Raw genomic sequence first — 12,794 nt, 5'->3', positions numbered from 1 at the left:
TAGCAATTTATATCTTTGTGACTTGAAGTGGAAATCTTGTTATGTATCAAAACATCAAATAACATTATGAAAGAAATGAAACGCAGTATTACTTTGGTTGCCTCCATAATACAGATTTTTTCTTTTTTCCTTTTTTTTTTTTCCTAAAATTTCTATGATTTTTAAAAGATCAAAAGTAATATTTCAGGCTGGTGGCCAATCACTAGTGGGGTTCTCCAGGTGTCCACTTTAGGGCCAGTTCTCTTTGATGTTTTCAAAAATGACTTGGGTGTAGGACTTGAAGGCGTTTTGAATAAGTTTGTAGATGATACTAAATTAGGAGGAGCTGTTGACTCCCTTGAGGGCAGAGAAGCCTTGCAGAGAGATCTTGACAAATTGGGGGGATGGGCAATCACCAGCCACATGAAGTTCAACAAGAACAAGTGCCAGATTCTGCATCCGGGAAGGGGCAATTCTGGCTATACATATAGACTGTGGAATGAGAGCCTGGAAAGCAGCCCTGCAAGAAAGGGATCTGTGGGTTCTGTTTGACAACAAGTGGAAAGCGAGTCAACAGAGTGCCCTGGCAGCCAAAAGGGCAACCCGTGTCCTAGGGTGCATCAGGCACAGCACTGCTAGCTGGTCGAGATTGTCCTGCTCTGCTCTGCTCTGGTACAGCCTCACCTCAAGCACTGTGTGCAGTTTTGGGTGCCACAATATAAGAAGATGGTGAAGGGTCTAGAGGGAAAGATGTCTGAGAGGTGGCTGAGATCACCTGATTTGTTCAGCCCAGAGCAGAGCAGACTGAGTGGAGGCCTCATGGCGGCCTGCGGCTTCCTCACAAGGGGCAGGTGCTGAGTTCTGCTCTCTGGGGACAGCGACAGGACCCGAGGGAATGGCATGGAGCTGCCACAGGGGAGGTTCAGGCTGGGTGTTAGGGAAAGGTTCTTCACCTAGTTGGTGGTCAGGCACTAGAACAGGCTCCCCAGGGAAGTGGTTGTGGCACCAAACCTGACGGAGTTCAAGAAGCATTTGGGCAATGCTCTCAGGCATAGTATTTGTTTTTTTGGGTGGTGCTGTGTGTAGGAGTTGGAACTTGTGGGTCCCTTCCAACTCAGGATATTCTATGATTCTATGATTCTTATGTAGCTTCCAGTGACTTTGGATGATACTTATTACAATGCGTATGTATTTACTATTTTATTTCTTCTTAGATATTTCATTGATCATAACACAGAAGAAGATAGGTATTTCACCATTGATGCTAATACTGGGACCATTAAGACCGCCAAGATCTTTGACAGAGAGGAAACACCTTGGTACAACATCACAGTGGCTGCTTCTGAGATAGGTAAAGAACGTATGTGGTACATAGTATTAAAAAAAAAAAGCCTATGTGATTCCACCTATGTAAATTTACCATGTTTTTCTTTACGTGGTAGAAGGATGCCTTTTTACCCAGGAACAGTTCCAGGCAGTCAGCGGCCTAAAATGAACAGTTTGTCCTATTTGTTTATCATACTTTTATATATCTTAGAAGACAACACTGTATAGTACTGTTTGAGAAATTCATCCTTTCTTATCTACGATTAATTTTTGTTAAATAAGCCAATATTAATTTATTTATATCTGTCAGGTGTCTAGCAGTTGCTGATTGACAAGTTGAATGTCTGGCTTTTTACTAGGCAAATTTTCAAGTAAAGATACAATAAATATTTCCCTATGCATTCAAAAGGCCTCAAAGTCTGATGAATTTCCATTGCCTCAGACAACCCCTCAAACAGTCAAAAAATGTCTATGTAGTCCCAGACAGACATTTTTGTATGAGGTAGAGACAATTTTTAAGAAATGAAGAATTCTGGTAACCTTTCCATTAGAGTCCTTACTTTGACGCAAAGTTTTAGAGGTTAAAAAAATAAAAATCAATGAACTAGATGAAAAAAAGAAAAATCCCATGTTGGATCAATAAATCCAGTCTTGCTGAGTACTCTTAGTGATGCCATCATTCAGTGGAAAGTGATTTTGATCAAAACTGTGAACTTCTTATTTTTATTTTATTTTATTTTGTTTTGTTTTGTTTTGTTTTGATTTATTTATTTATTCCAGCATTGTCAGATGACACTTTACAGGTTTTACTTATAACAAGTGCCACTGACATAAGTGAGACCCCTCTGCTTTCGTCTGTTTCATCTCCAGGTTGAAGCATAATCTGTTCTGCCATTACATTGCTAGCACATACTACAGAATTAATAGCATGTACATATTTTATAAGGACAAAAAATTGTTTTTGATTATTGCACTTGCTGTTGCAACTGAGTTTACATTTTGAAATAAGTAAATTTCTACAGTAAATAGTGATATCTAGAGTTTTATGGTTAGCCCTTTGTAAAAGGTAACCACTGCACCTCAGTGTGCTTGACAGTGTATTTGTATATCTGTTATTTCAGTGCAGCATGAAATTAAATATAATTTAGGCCTAATCATAAGTAGGTGCATAGTAAGTGGTAGTTTTAATTAAGATTTAAAAGCCACATTGGGACATACTAAAAACAGGCATAGTCACTAGGCTTTTTGGGAAAACATCTCAATACGATTATTTGCAGAAATAAATCTCAATAGCATTAAACTGAAATGTAGCTTTCTGGACTAGTTATTTCATATAGTCAAGTGAGTGGTAGTTCACATACCATGCTGAGAAGGGTTATATTTATAACTAAAAGAAAGCTGTATGAATAATGAGGATGAAATACTTTTTTTTTTTTTTTTTTTTTTTCCTAAGGCAGCCTGCTTAGAATTCTCCATTCAAGGTGTTATTTGCTACAGGAATACACAGGTCTTGCTTTTTCCCTTGTGTTGCATTTGTTATTGTTACAGTTGGGGTTGGGAAGATAAGTAAGTATATGACATCAACTTGAATAACAATTCATTTATGAAAAATGGAAGAGAGAACAGTGAGGAAGAGATAGACAGCAGACAGGTGACAAGCAGCCTAAAAGCAGACAGCTTTTCTTTGTGTCTGCTTCTTTGCCCATTTTCTTATATATACTAAATTGGAAATTATAACACTGCTATAGTTTTCCAAATCCTTTATGGAATCAATAATTGGATCTATATTTTGTGCATACAGCATGAAGGCCAGAACCCTTAAGTACTATCTATTGCATAGCTAAAGCCTTTTATGGCATTCATTTTCAAGTCCATGCACAAGGCATGGAACTAAGACTGAAGCTGAAAAATAAGTGGAGCATTATGACCAAAATGTGTTTTAGGTGTGAGAGTGGTATTCTTCAAATTCACCTGGTGTTGAAGAAGGCATTTGTAGCTTTAGCCCAGAGAAGTTTTGGATACCCCATCCCTGAAGGTATTCAAGACTAGGCTGGACAAGGCCCTCGGCAACCTGAGCCAGTGGGTGGCATCCCTGCCCATGGAACTGGGTGATTTTTATGGTCCCTTCCAACCCAAGCCATTCTATGAGTCTTCTCACCATATGTCTTCTTACATGTCTTCTGACACCATTTGCTTAACCAGGAACACAGAATCTGCAAAGCCCAGAAAGAATGTACTGCTTCAAGAATAAGAGGTGTTCTGTGGAAATAGAGTTATCGTTAGGCATTGGAATAGGTTGTCTAGGGAAGTTTAGGCATTGGAATAGGTTGTCCAGGGAAGTGGTTGAGTCACCATCCCTGGAGGTCCTTAAAAGATGTTTAGATTTAGAGCTTAGTGATATGGTTTAGTGGAGGACTTGTTAGTGTTAGGTCAGAGATTGGACTAGGTGATCTTGGAGGTCTCTTCCAACCTAGATGATTCTGTGATTCTGTGATTCTAATTAGTTTCTTGAAGTGTTTTCCTCTTTTTACTTAGCACCACACATTAGTGACAGAATTCTGTTTCTGCTGATCATACTTCTAGTATTCTACTTGTAGATGTGCTTCTTTTATACAAAGGAAATTTAGAAGCAACATCATATTTCTAGCTTCAAATTAATGATATCTACATGTTTCACCCATATTGTTTCTGAACCCTTCCTAAAATGTTTACTTTCACAGTTAGTTTCAGTGTGTGAAATGCACTCAGCATTGGTCGAATGTCCCCTGTGAAATCAGTGGAAGCTGCACCACTTTCCTCTGTGGAATAATGTTGACATAATGATCAGTGATTTTTCTGTTTGCCTAAAGCACAACAGTGTTCACTGCAGGGAGAATGGGACAATCCTTTTTCTCTTTGACATGCACTGTTCTTCAACAGCGGCATACAGTGAATGGAAGCAGTGGGATTTTGGTGTCCAGAGCATGCCATTGAAGCTGTTCCTTTGATTGTTTCAGTACTAGCACTTCCTGAAAACTCCTTGTGGCATTAGGGAATAAGAAATATATTAAAATAATACTGTGTTTTATATTGAAGGAACTACAGACTCTTTGGGGTGTGGGGAAAGATTGAAAGTTGTTGGTAATAGGATTTAAAAATACAGTTTCACTTAGAATTATTCACATTTCATTAGCTTGTTAGAATTCTTTGAAAGAGTTTATAAAGGAGTTTTTGGAAAAGGGACGGGATACGATTTACTGGGCTCTGTTAAAGGCTTTTGATCAACTCTTTTGAGTAATGGAAATAGGAAAACACAGAGCAAGGATGAGATATTTTGAGGAATGATGTGCAATCCATCAATTAGAAGTCTTTGTAATTGTATTATATGTAAAATGAGAAGCAAGTTATTAAGTGAGATTCACAAGTAATGCCTCTACTAAAATTTAAGGAAGACTTTGAGAAGCTCACATAAGAAAAAAGGCATTGAATTATGGGATAGATAAATGAACAGTGAGGTAGATTGAAAACTGTCTGAAATGGCAGGCACAAAGGGTGCTGATCAGGAGCCAATACTGGATGCAGTACTGTTTAATCTCTTCATTAATGACCTGGTTTATGGAACAGAGTGCACTCTCAGCAAGTGTACAAATGACACAAAACTGGGGTAATGGCTGATACTCCATAGGGTTGTGCTTCCCTCCAGAAAGATCTCAACAGACTAGAAAAATGAGTAAACTGGAACTTTATGAAGTTCAATAAAAGGAGTCCAGAACCTGGAGAAGAGTAACATTATGCATCAGTACATATGGAAGGCTAACTGTCTGGGGAGCAGCTTTTCAGAAAAGGACCTGGGGGTCCTGGTGGACAACAACTTGACCATAAGTCAGCAGTGTGCTCTTGAGTCAGCCAACAACATCCTGCAGTGCATGAGGAAGAGCCGGCAAGTCAAGGGAGGTGATCCTTCACTCTACACAGCACTGGTAAGACCACATCTGGAGAGCTGGGTCCAGGTCTGGGCTCAGCTGTACAAAACAGAAGCGGAGCAGCTGGATCAAGTCCAGTGAAAAAGCATGAAATCATTAAGGGACAGGAGTATCTGTCATACAAAGAGTGGGTGGAAGAACTGGATTTATTCAGCCTTGGGAAGAGAAAACTCAGGGAGTTTTACCAATGTGTTTAAATACCTGATGGAGGAAGTAAAGAAGATGAGTAAGAACTCATCTCACTAGTACCCAGTGAAATGAGAAGAGACAATGGGCACAAACTGAAACAAAGAAAATACCACTTAAATGTAAGAAGAAAAAAATTTACTGTGGGGTAGGTCAAACAATGGAACAAGTCGTCAAGGGAGATTGTGAAAGGATACTACATGTGTAGAGCTGTGATACTACAGTGTATTACAAATGAAAATACTTAAGAGACATCATTATATAATCAAATAAAACAAAAATCAAATGGAATCAGATATTGGGGGAAAAAAAAAAAGAAAGAAAAAAAAGATATTTGTCCATGTTTACATGTCTTCCATATTTGCTTCTCTATGCACATTCCTCATACTGGCTTTAGAAAAAAAGATATCAAAGTGTTGAATTAGAGCAATATCTCATTGGCAAAACATGCTATGCCCTGTGATTTGTTATTGAGAGGATCCCAGAAAAATACAGGTATTAGAAAATCTACATAAAGAAATAATATTCAGAAATATTTTCATAGATGATCTGTAAACCTTGTTCAGAATTGAAATATGTGAAAAAGCAGGACAGCTTACAAGAATAAGAATTTGCAACAGTACCTTGCAAGAATTATGATAAAAACATTAAAGTCAATGTTCTAATTTTAATATAAACTGTTTTTTTTTTTCCCCTCAGTTTTGGTAGAAACAGAAACAATAACATAGAAATGTTATACAGAGGAAAACAGGAAGCACAGAGAGAAATAATTTGTAGCAGGAACATATTAAAAAATGAAATCTTGAATGAATATTGAAAGCACTATAATTGCATAAAACAAATAGATTATTAGACTGAGGTGCAGTTAGATGTTTTCTTTAGGTGCAGAGAGATATTTTCACCTCATATTGCCATCAGTGAACGCCAAGATAAGCTAAAAATTTGCCAGTCCTTTTTTGATGTTTAATGGTAGACTACAGCAAAAAAGGTTTCTCAATTTTTGTTAGGATATTAAAATCTGTGTTACTGATAGCACTATGTAAGACAGTCATATGGAGAATGAGAACTGAAGATGGAATGAAGGTGTAAAATAAACAGAATAAACCTGTTAATGTACTTAAAGGTACACTGATTTATTTTGCAAGAAGTGAACAAGATTTTATGAGAAGCAAAATCAAAATCCAAAAACACACAATTCAATTTTTTTCTGTTTTGAAATACATGAAAACAACATATGCATTGCCTGAAGGAAATAAGTCTATGCAGTAATATCTTCCTAGCATATAGCATTGAAAGAATTAGAAAAGAGCAAGAACTGATGACATTTTATTTTCTCACTTCAAACTTTTCCCCATAATCAAGAATATCTTTAGTACTTTGTGTCAAAAAAAAAAAAAAAAGTAATTAAAATAAATTGAACCCCTTTCAAGTTCTAACAGAAGGTAATATAAGAACAAAGTGCTGTTAGAGTGTTGTAATCTCCTAAACCTTCTGTATGTGGTGGACAGCAGGATGATTTAATGCTAGTGAGTTTGTTGCTGGCTTTGTGTCTTAGTGTTTCCTTGAAGCGAATTTTTCCTTACGCTGAAAACAGATTTTTTTTAGAGTGATTTCTGGTCTGTAATTTTTTCTTCAAAACTAATTTATTTATTTATTTATTCTGACACAACAGAGTACACATAAATAATGAAAATAACTCAGTTTGACATCAGCAGAGGAAAATTTTGTCTTATGTATTGTTTTGCTACATTTGTGATTGTCTCTATAGATACATTACAAAAGCAGACGTTATAGTGTTCCCTTAAGGCCAGCACCCGTCTCCCACACCTCAAGAAAAATAATCACACTCATTCTTCATTTTTTTACTTCACTTGCATTCTGCCTCCTAGTTCAATTATAGAAGGAGTTTTGGTATTGGTAAGAATTACTTTATGTTTTCCAAGAAACAGAATCTGCCACAAAAGTATTTCCTACTTTTAAAATTGAAGTTGATTTTTCAAAAAGCAAGGTCTGTGTTCTACGACTACTTCATTCATGAAGTAATGACAAACTGGATATCTATTATCTTTTTAATGGCAAGATCTAAACACAATATTGGTACCCTATCCACACTCTTCCAATGATGCAGTTTATTTCCAGCCTTGACAAGTTGCCTACTAATGGACCATGAAATTATAATTTCATTTGTAGCAAAATCTCCTATGGCATTCCTACACAATAAGTAAAACCAACACAAAACTCCTTATAAAAACAGTTGTCTAAAGGCAGCTAGTTCTCCATCCTGATCAAGAAGTGATGCTTCTAGTTCAGTGCTTATTTCCCTGTTTATCTCAGTTTAGTCATTGCCTTCGAGGCATGACAAATTTTCTTCTCCTCTGTTTCTTTGGGGAAGGGTATCATGACGATATTCCTATGTTTTCATCTGAAGGTATGGCTCATAGGGTATGGCTCTTCCTGAACTCCCTTGGTGTTCCGGTTGGGTCTACATTTAACAAAGTTTATTCGCCCTCTCCCCTGGGCTCTGATACTTGCAATGATGATGGTAGCTATCAGGATGGGTCCCCGAACAAAAGACCATCTTTGGGATCACGTGACATTTTCCCCTTCAGGTTTTGTGAATCAGTACCAGAATTTCCAAATGGACCCATTCACAGAGCCAGTGCAGTTTATGGTGCCCTGATCTACTCAGGAGGTGAGCACCAGTATTGTCTATGAGCTGCGGAATTTTGCTTGCATTAAGGATGAGGGAGTCACCAACTTGAGAGTGCTAAATGTTTTGTCTGCTGCAGTGCTATTATTACTAATAATCCTCTTCTTGTTGCTGCTTCTACTGCTATCATTACTAGGATGATCCAAGAGAAGTAAGTGATGAGTGCCTTTAGGTTTGTGTTCATCAATGAAAAGTCAAATTTTGCTATAACAAAGAAATATTGCCTAGCTAATTTCAGTTAACAGTATTTAAAAGTACCCACTACCTTAAAAGAGCAGAATAGAATGTTACTCTTACGACTAGGTTCTGAATAATTTTCTCATTACCAGAAAATGTACCTTATTGTAATAACACCCTAAACTAAACCCAATATTTTCTGAATATTACTCTCACTTACATAAAAAGCATTCTTTTATCATTTTACTTCTATTTATCTAGTATATTTTATCCTTCCTATGTCTGTATTCTAATATGTCAAAACTAATCTGTATAAGGTAATTGGGATGTATGCCTTCTACTTCTCTTGAAAAAGCACCAGAAAAGATGGATGGTTGAACTTCCCAAATATTGATTTGCCTCAAAAGGTCTTGAAAAGGTGTAAAAATGAGAGGAAAAAAAAAAAAGCAGTGATTAAGATCAATATTTAATATTAATGATGGCAAAGCATAGCCATTTATTATGACCCTAAACTAGGTGAATATTTTTCTGCTAATCATGAAATTTGTAAAATTATTCATTTTCAATCCTTCACCCTGTTAAAATAGTTCAGGCTTACTCTGGATTATATTATTCACTCAGCTTTTATAGTAAGTGTTACACTGTAGCAATGTAATAACAAAAACACACAAAATATAGTAGACTGTTGATATCAGGACTGTTATTCTCAATGTCTCTCAGGTTCAATTTGTTTTCATAAAGCCTGTGGGAATTTTGTTAATATGAAATAGAAGTCTGGAACAGCAGAAGATGTATTAAAAAGAAGCTTTCTTCTTAAACGGAGGTTTTAATGGTCACCTACATAAATTAATTGAGGAGATGCATCAAGCTTCCAGACTGGCTGTTGATAAGAGCTTCTGCAAGTTCAGAGATGACCTGCTGGTTGAGGTGCTGATACTCAATGAAACTGATTTGCTTTACAGATATTTCACAGAATCACGGAATCGTCTAGGTTGGAAGAGACCTCCAAGATCATCTAGTCCAACCTCTGACCTAACACTAACAAATCCTCCACTAAACCATATCACTAAGCTCTACATCTAAATGTCTTTTAAAGACCTCCAGGGATGGTGACTCAACCACCTCCCTGGGCAGCCCATTCCAATGCCTAACAACCCTTTCAGTAAAGAAGTTCTTCCTAATATCCAAACTAAACCTCCCCTGGCGCAACTTTAGCCCATTCCCCCTCATCCTGTCACCAGGCACGTGGGAGAATAGACCAACCCCCACCTCACTACAGCCTACTTTAAGGTACCTGTGGAGTGCGATAAGGTCGCCCCTGAGCCTCCTCTTCTCCAGGCTGAACAATCCCAGCTCCCTCAGCCGCTTCTCATAAGACTTGTTCTCCAGACCGCTCACCAGCTTCATTGCCTTTCTCTGGACTCACTCGAGCACCTCCATGTCCTTCTTGTAGGGAGGGGCCCAAAACTGAACACAGTCCTCGAGGTGCGGCCTCACCAGAGCCGAGTACAGGGGGACAATCACTTCCCTAGACCTACTGGCCACACTGTTTGTTAAGTAAGCCAGGATGCTGTTGGCCTTCTTGGCCACCTGAGCACACTGCTGGCTCATATTCAGCCGACTATCAATCAATACTCCCAGGTCCTTCTCTGCCAGGCGGTTTTCTAACCACTCATCTCCCAGGCTGTAGCGCTGCTTGGGGTTGTTGCGCCCCAGGTGCAGGACCCAGCACTTGGCCTTGTTGAACCTCATACAGTTGGCCTCAGCCCATTGGTCCAGCCTATCCAGATCCTCCTGCAGAACCTTCCTACCCTCGAGCAGATCGACACACGCACCCAACTTGGTGTTGTCTGCAAACTTACTGAGGGTGCACTCGATCCCCTCATCCAGATCATAGATAAAAATGTTAAAGAGAACTGGCCCTAGTACCGAGCCCTGGGGGACTCCACTAGTGACTGGCCTCCAACTGAATTTAACTCCATTCACCACGACTCTTTGGGCCCGGCTACCCAGCCAGTTTCTAACCTAACGAAGCATACGCCAGATTTAGTATTCTGGCAGAGGAATTACTTACTCTGGGAAAAATCTCAAGCATAAGACAGCAAGCCCTAATGTAGGTGAATCAGAACAATGTTTCTGCTTCAGTTATTTCTTAAAACAGTGAGCATTCACTTCAAAAAATCTACTCTTGAGGCATAATGCTAATAGGATACAGAATGGATCTGGCTGATTTGTAATGCACAGATCTGAAATATATGTCAGCACTGATTATCTCAAAACTGGAAATCTGCCAAACTATTGAAATAAATGTTTCTAATTAACAAAAATACACTACTGAAAGGACCAGTTATCAGAGTATTTTGGGGTGTGCAGGTAAGTTGCACACCTACAATAGACTGGTGTTTGTATTTATTTTACAATAAAACAAAACAAAACACAACCTGAAAAAATATACTTGTAAGGTCCCTCTTAATTCATTCTCATTCTCTTCTCCCTTTATAAACTGTGCTATCGTCTTGCATAGATATTGATGTAGTATACATAATCTGACAAACCTCAAGACTGTTTGGTAAGTAGTATTAATACTTCCCTTATTAGCATTTTGGAATGTCAGTATGGAAATTTGCCTGTAAAGGTCAAAGATCCTATAATGTAACTGCTTCCAGAAATATACTAATCATTCCCTGCATTCTTTTGAATTGGTAAGATAAATATGAATTCCTTGTACTGCAAAACAGCTGCAGAAAAAAATATAGGTAAACTCTCTGAATCTCCATGAAGTCTCTGGGAAAATTATGCAAATTTAACAGACTGGATTAAGACTGCACTGTGTAGCAGTGACAAGCATACAAGAGGGTGCTGTTCAGGATGGGGAAAGGGGTGTGACATACTTTACTAAAAGAAAGGAAATTGTCTGTCTTTTACCACATAGTGGAATAAAACATTTGACTTTCCTTCCATTCTAAACATTCCAGACCAACAGAAAGTTCGCTGTCTCTGGAACCTTTTGCCCTGTGCTCTTCCTGCTTTCTTGCCCTCTTCCTCCTATTATTATGCCCAATTACAGGTTTGAGGATGGGCCTGCTTTGAGTGGGGGGTCTGGACCAGTGACCTCCAGAGGTCCATTTCAACTAAGATTTTTCAGTGATGCTATGAATACCTAGTAGTCACAAATTATTTTGCCATCTGGCAAAAGCTTCTTCTGGCTTTTTCTGGTGTTAAAATCTGTGTTGCCTTCACTGTAGCTTATGAAGCCACTCCCAAATGGGTTTATTCTTCCTTAATCCTTTACTATGATCTCTGCCTTTTCTCTCCTTACTATGCTTTTGTGTGGTCTCCTTTTCTTTGTGTCCTTCCCATACTTTCTAGTTTATACACTGACCAGACTACGTGCTAGAGCCTCCCAGTCTCAAGAACAAGACTCCTTTGAGCTATAGATTATCTCTAGATCATCTATTGCAAGATATCATGTCCTGTAATTGTAATTAGAGGATTAGGATTTTTGTAATTAGGATTTTTGTAATTGGATTATCAGATAGCATTGACAGAGCAAGCTATCTAAATGATATTGTAAGCTATATTTTAGTGAGCAATAAAAACTCTTCAATCTTTATTGCTTTGTGCTGTTCTACACAATCTTATGACCTACCTTCAGAGAAGGACCAAACATTTTTTTCTTAATACTCACAGTGCAAAGGGTCTGCTCGAGAGAAGGTTGCTTTTCTTCCTTCAGTAGTATGAGTAAAGGTGGATGGAAGGTTCCTTTCAACCAAATGTTTAGTGAACAGCCAAATATCATTATTCCTCACTGTCATGTCCTATATTCACGAAATTTTAACATTCCTCAAAGATTTCCACTAGAAGCATTTTCTAGATAGAGATCAAAGACCACAGTCTTGCATGAACACAATGGAGATAGTCTACTTTAGTCCTATGTTATAAAGATATTCATAGTTTTGATGTAAAAATGAAAATACCAACATTCAAGGAAAACTGAACATTCACAGCAAGAAAGTGGAATTTGCAAGTCCGTAACTGTCTTCTGAATGTATTCGTATAAGTTCTAATGCTGATGTTAATTGGGAATTACAGGGACATTCCTATATTATCTAAGCTAAGTCTTCCTTTTCTGTTTAATATTTTGACCTCACCTCTATTCCCATTTTTTAGGGATAAGTGCCTAATCTCCAAAAGTAAATGAAAATCATCAGATGAACAGAGATATATTAATCAAAAAGAGAATATAAAAAAAACTAAAAAGAACTTCCAAACCCCAAGATTTTTGACTACTATCCCAGGTGAAAACAGAGAAGAATAAATTTCTCACTTTGTCAAAATAAACTTCAGTGTTCTCAACTGTTTTTCAGTGGGAGGCTACATTATTGGTGGCTTTGAATCCAAATATGTCTAAACTAAGGAATGGTTTTCAGAATTCTCAACAGAAGCCCTCAAAG

At 37.9% G+C, this 12,794-nt stretch overlaps 1 protein-coding gene across 10 annotated transcripts in view; it reads left to right on the top strand.

Annotated features, from left to right (window-relative positions):
- CDH18 (cadherin 18) overlaps positions 1-12,794 on the top strand; it is a 548,781-nt gene that overhangs the window by 509,703 nt on the left and 26,284 nt on the right. For all 10 annotated transcript variants that reach the window (XM_040548564.1, XM_040548563.1, XM_040548562.1 and 7 more), the window contains one exon: positions 1,194-1,330. In XM_040548564.1, the coding sequence (XP_040404498.1) occupies positions 1,194-1,330 (137 nt within the window). The remainder of the gene's footprint in view (positions 1-1,193; positions 1,331-12,794) is intronic.

Source organism: Cygnus olor, chromosome 2 (genome assembly GCF_009769625.2).
Source record: "Cygnus olor isolate bCygOlo1 chromosome 2, bCygOlo1.pri.v2, whole genome shotgun sequence".
NCBI lineage: Eukaryota > Metazoa > Chordata > Aves > Anseriformes > Anatidae > Cygnus > Cygnus olor.
This window is presented reverse-complemented; position numbering and strand designations above follow the sequence as displayed.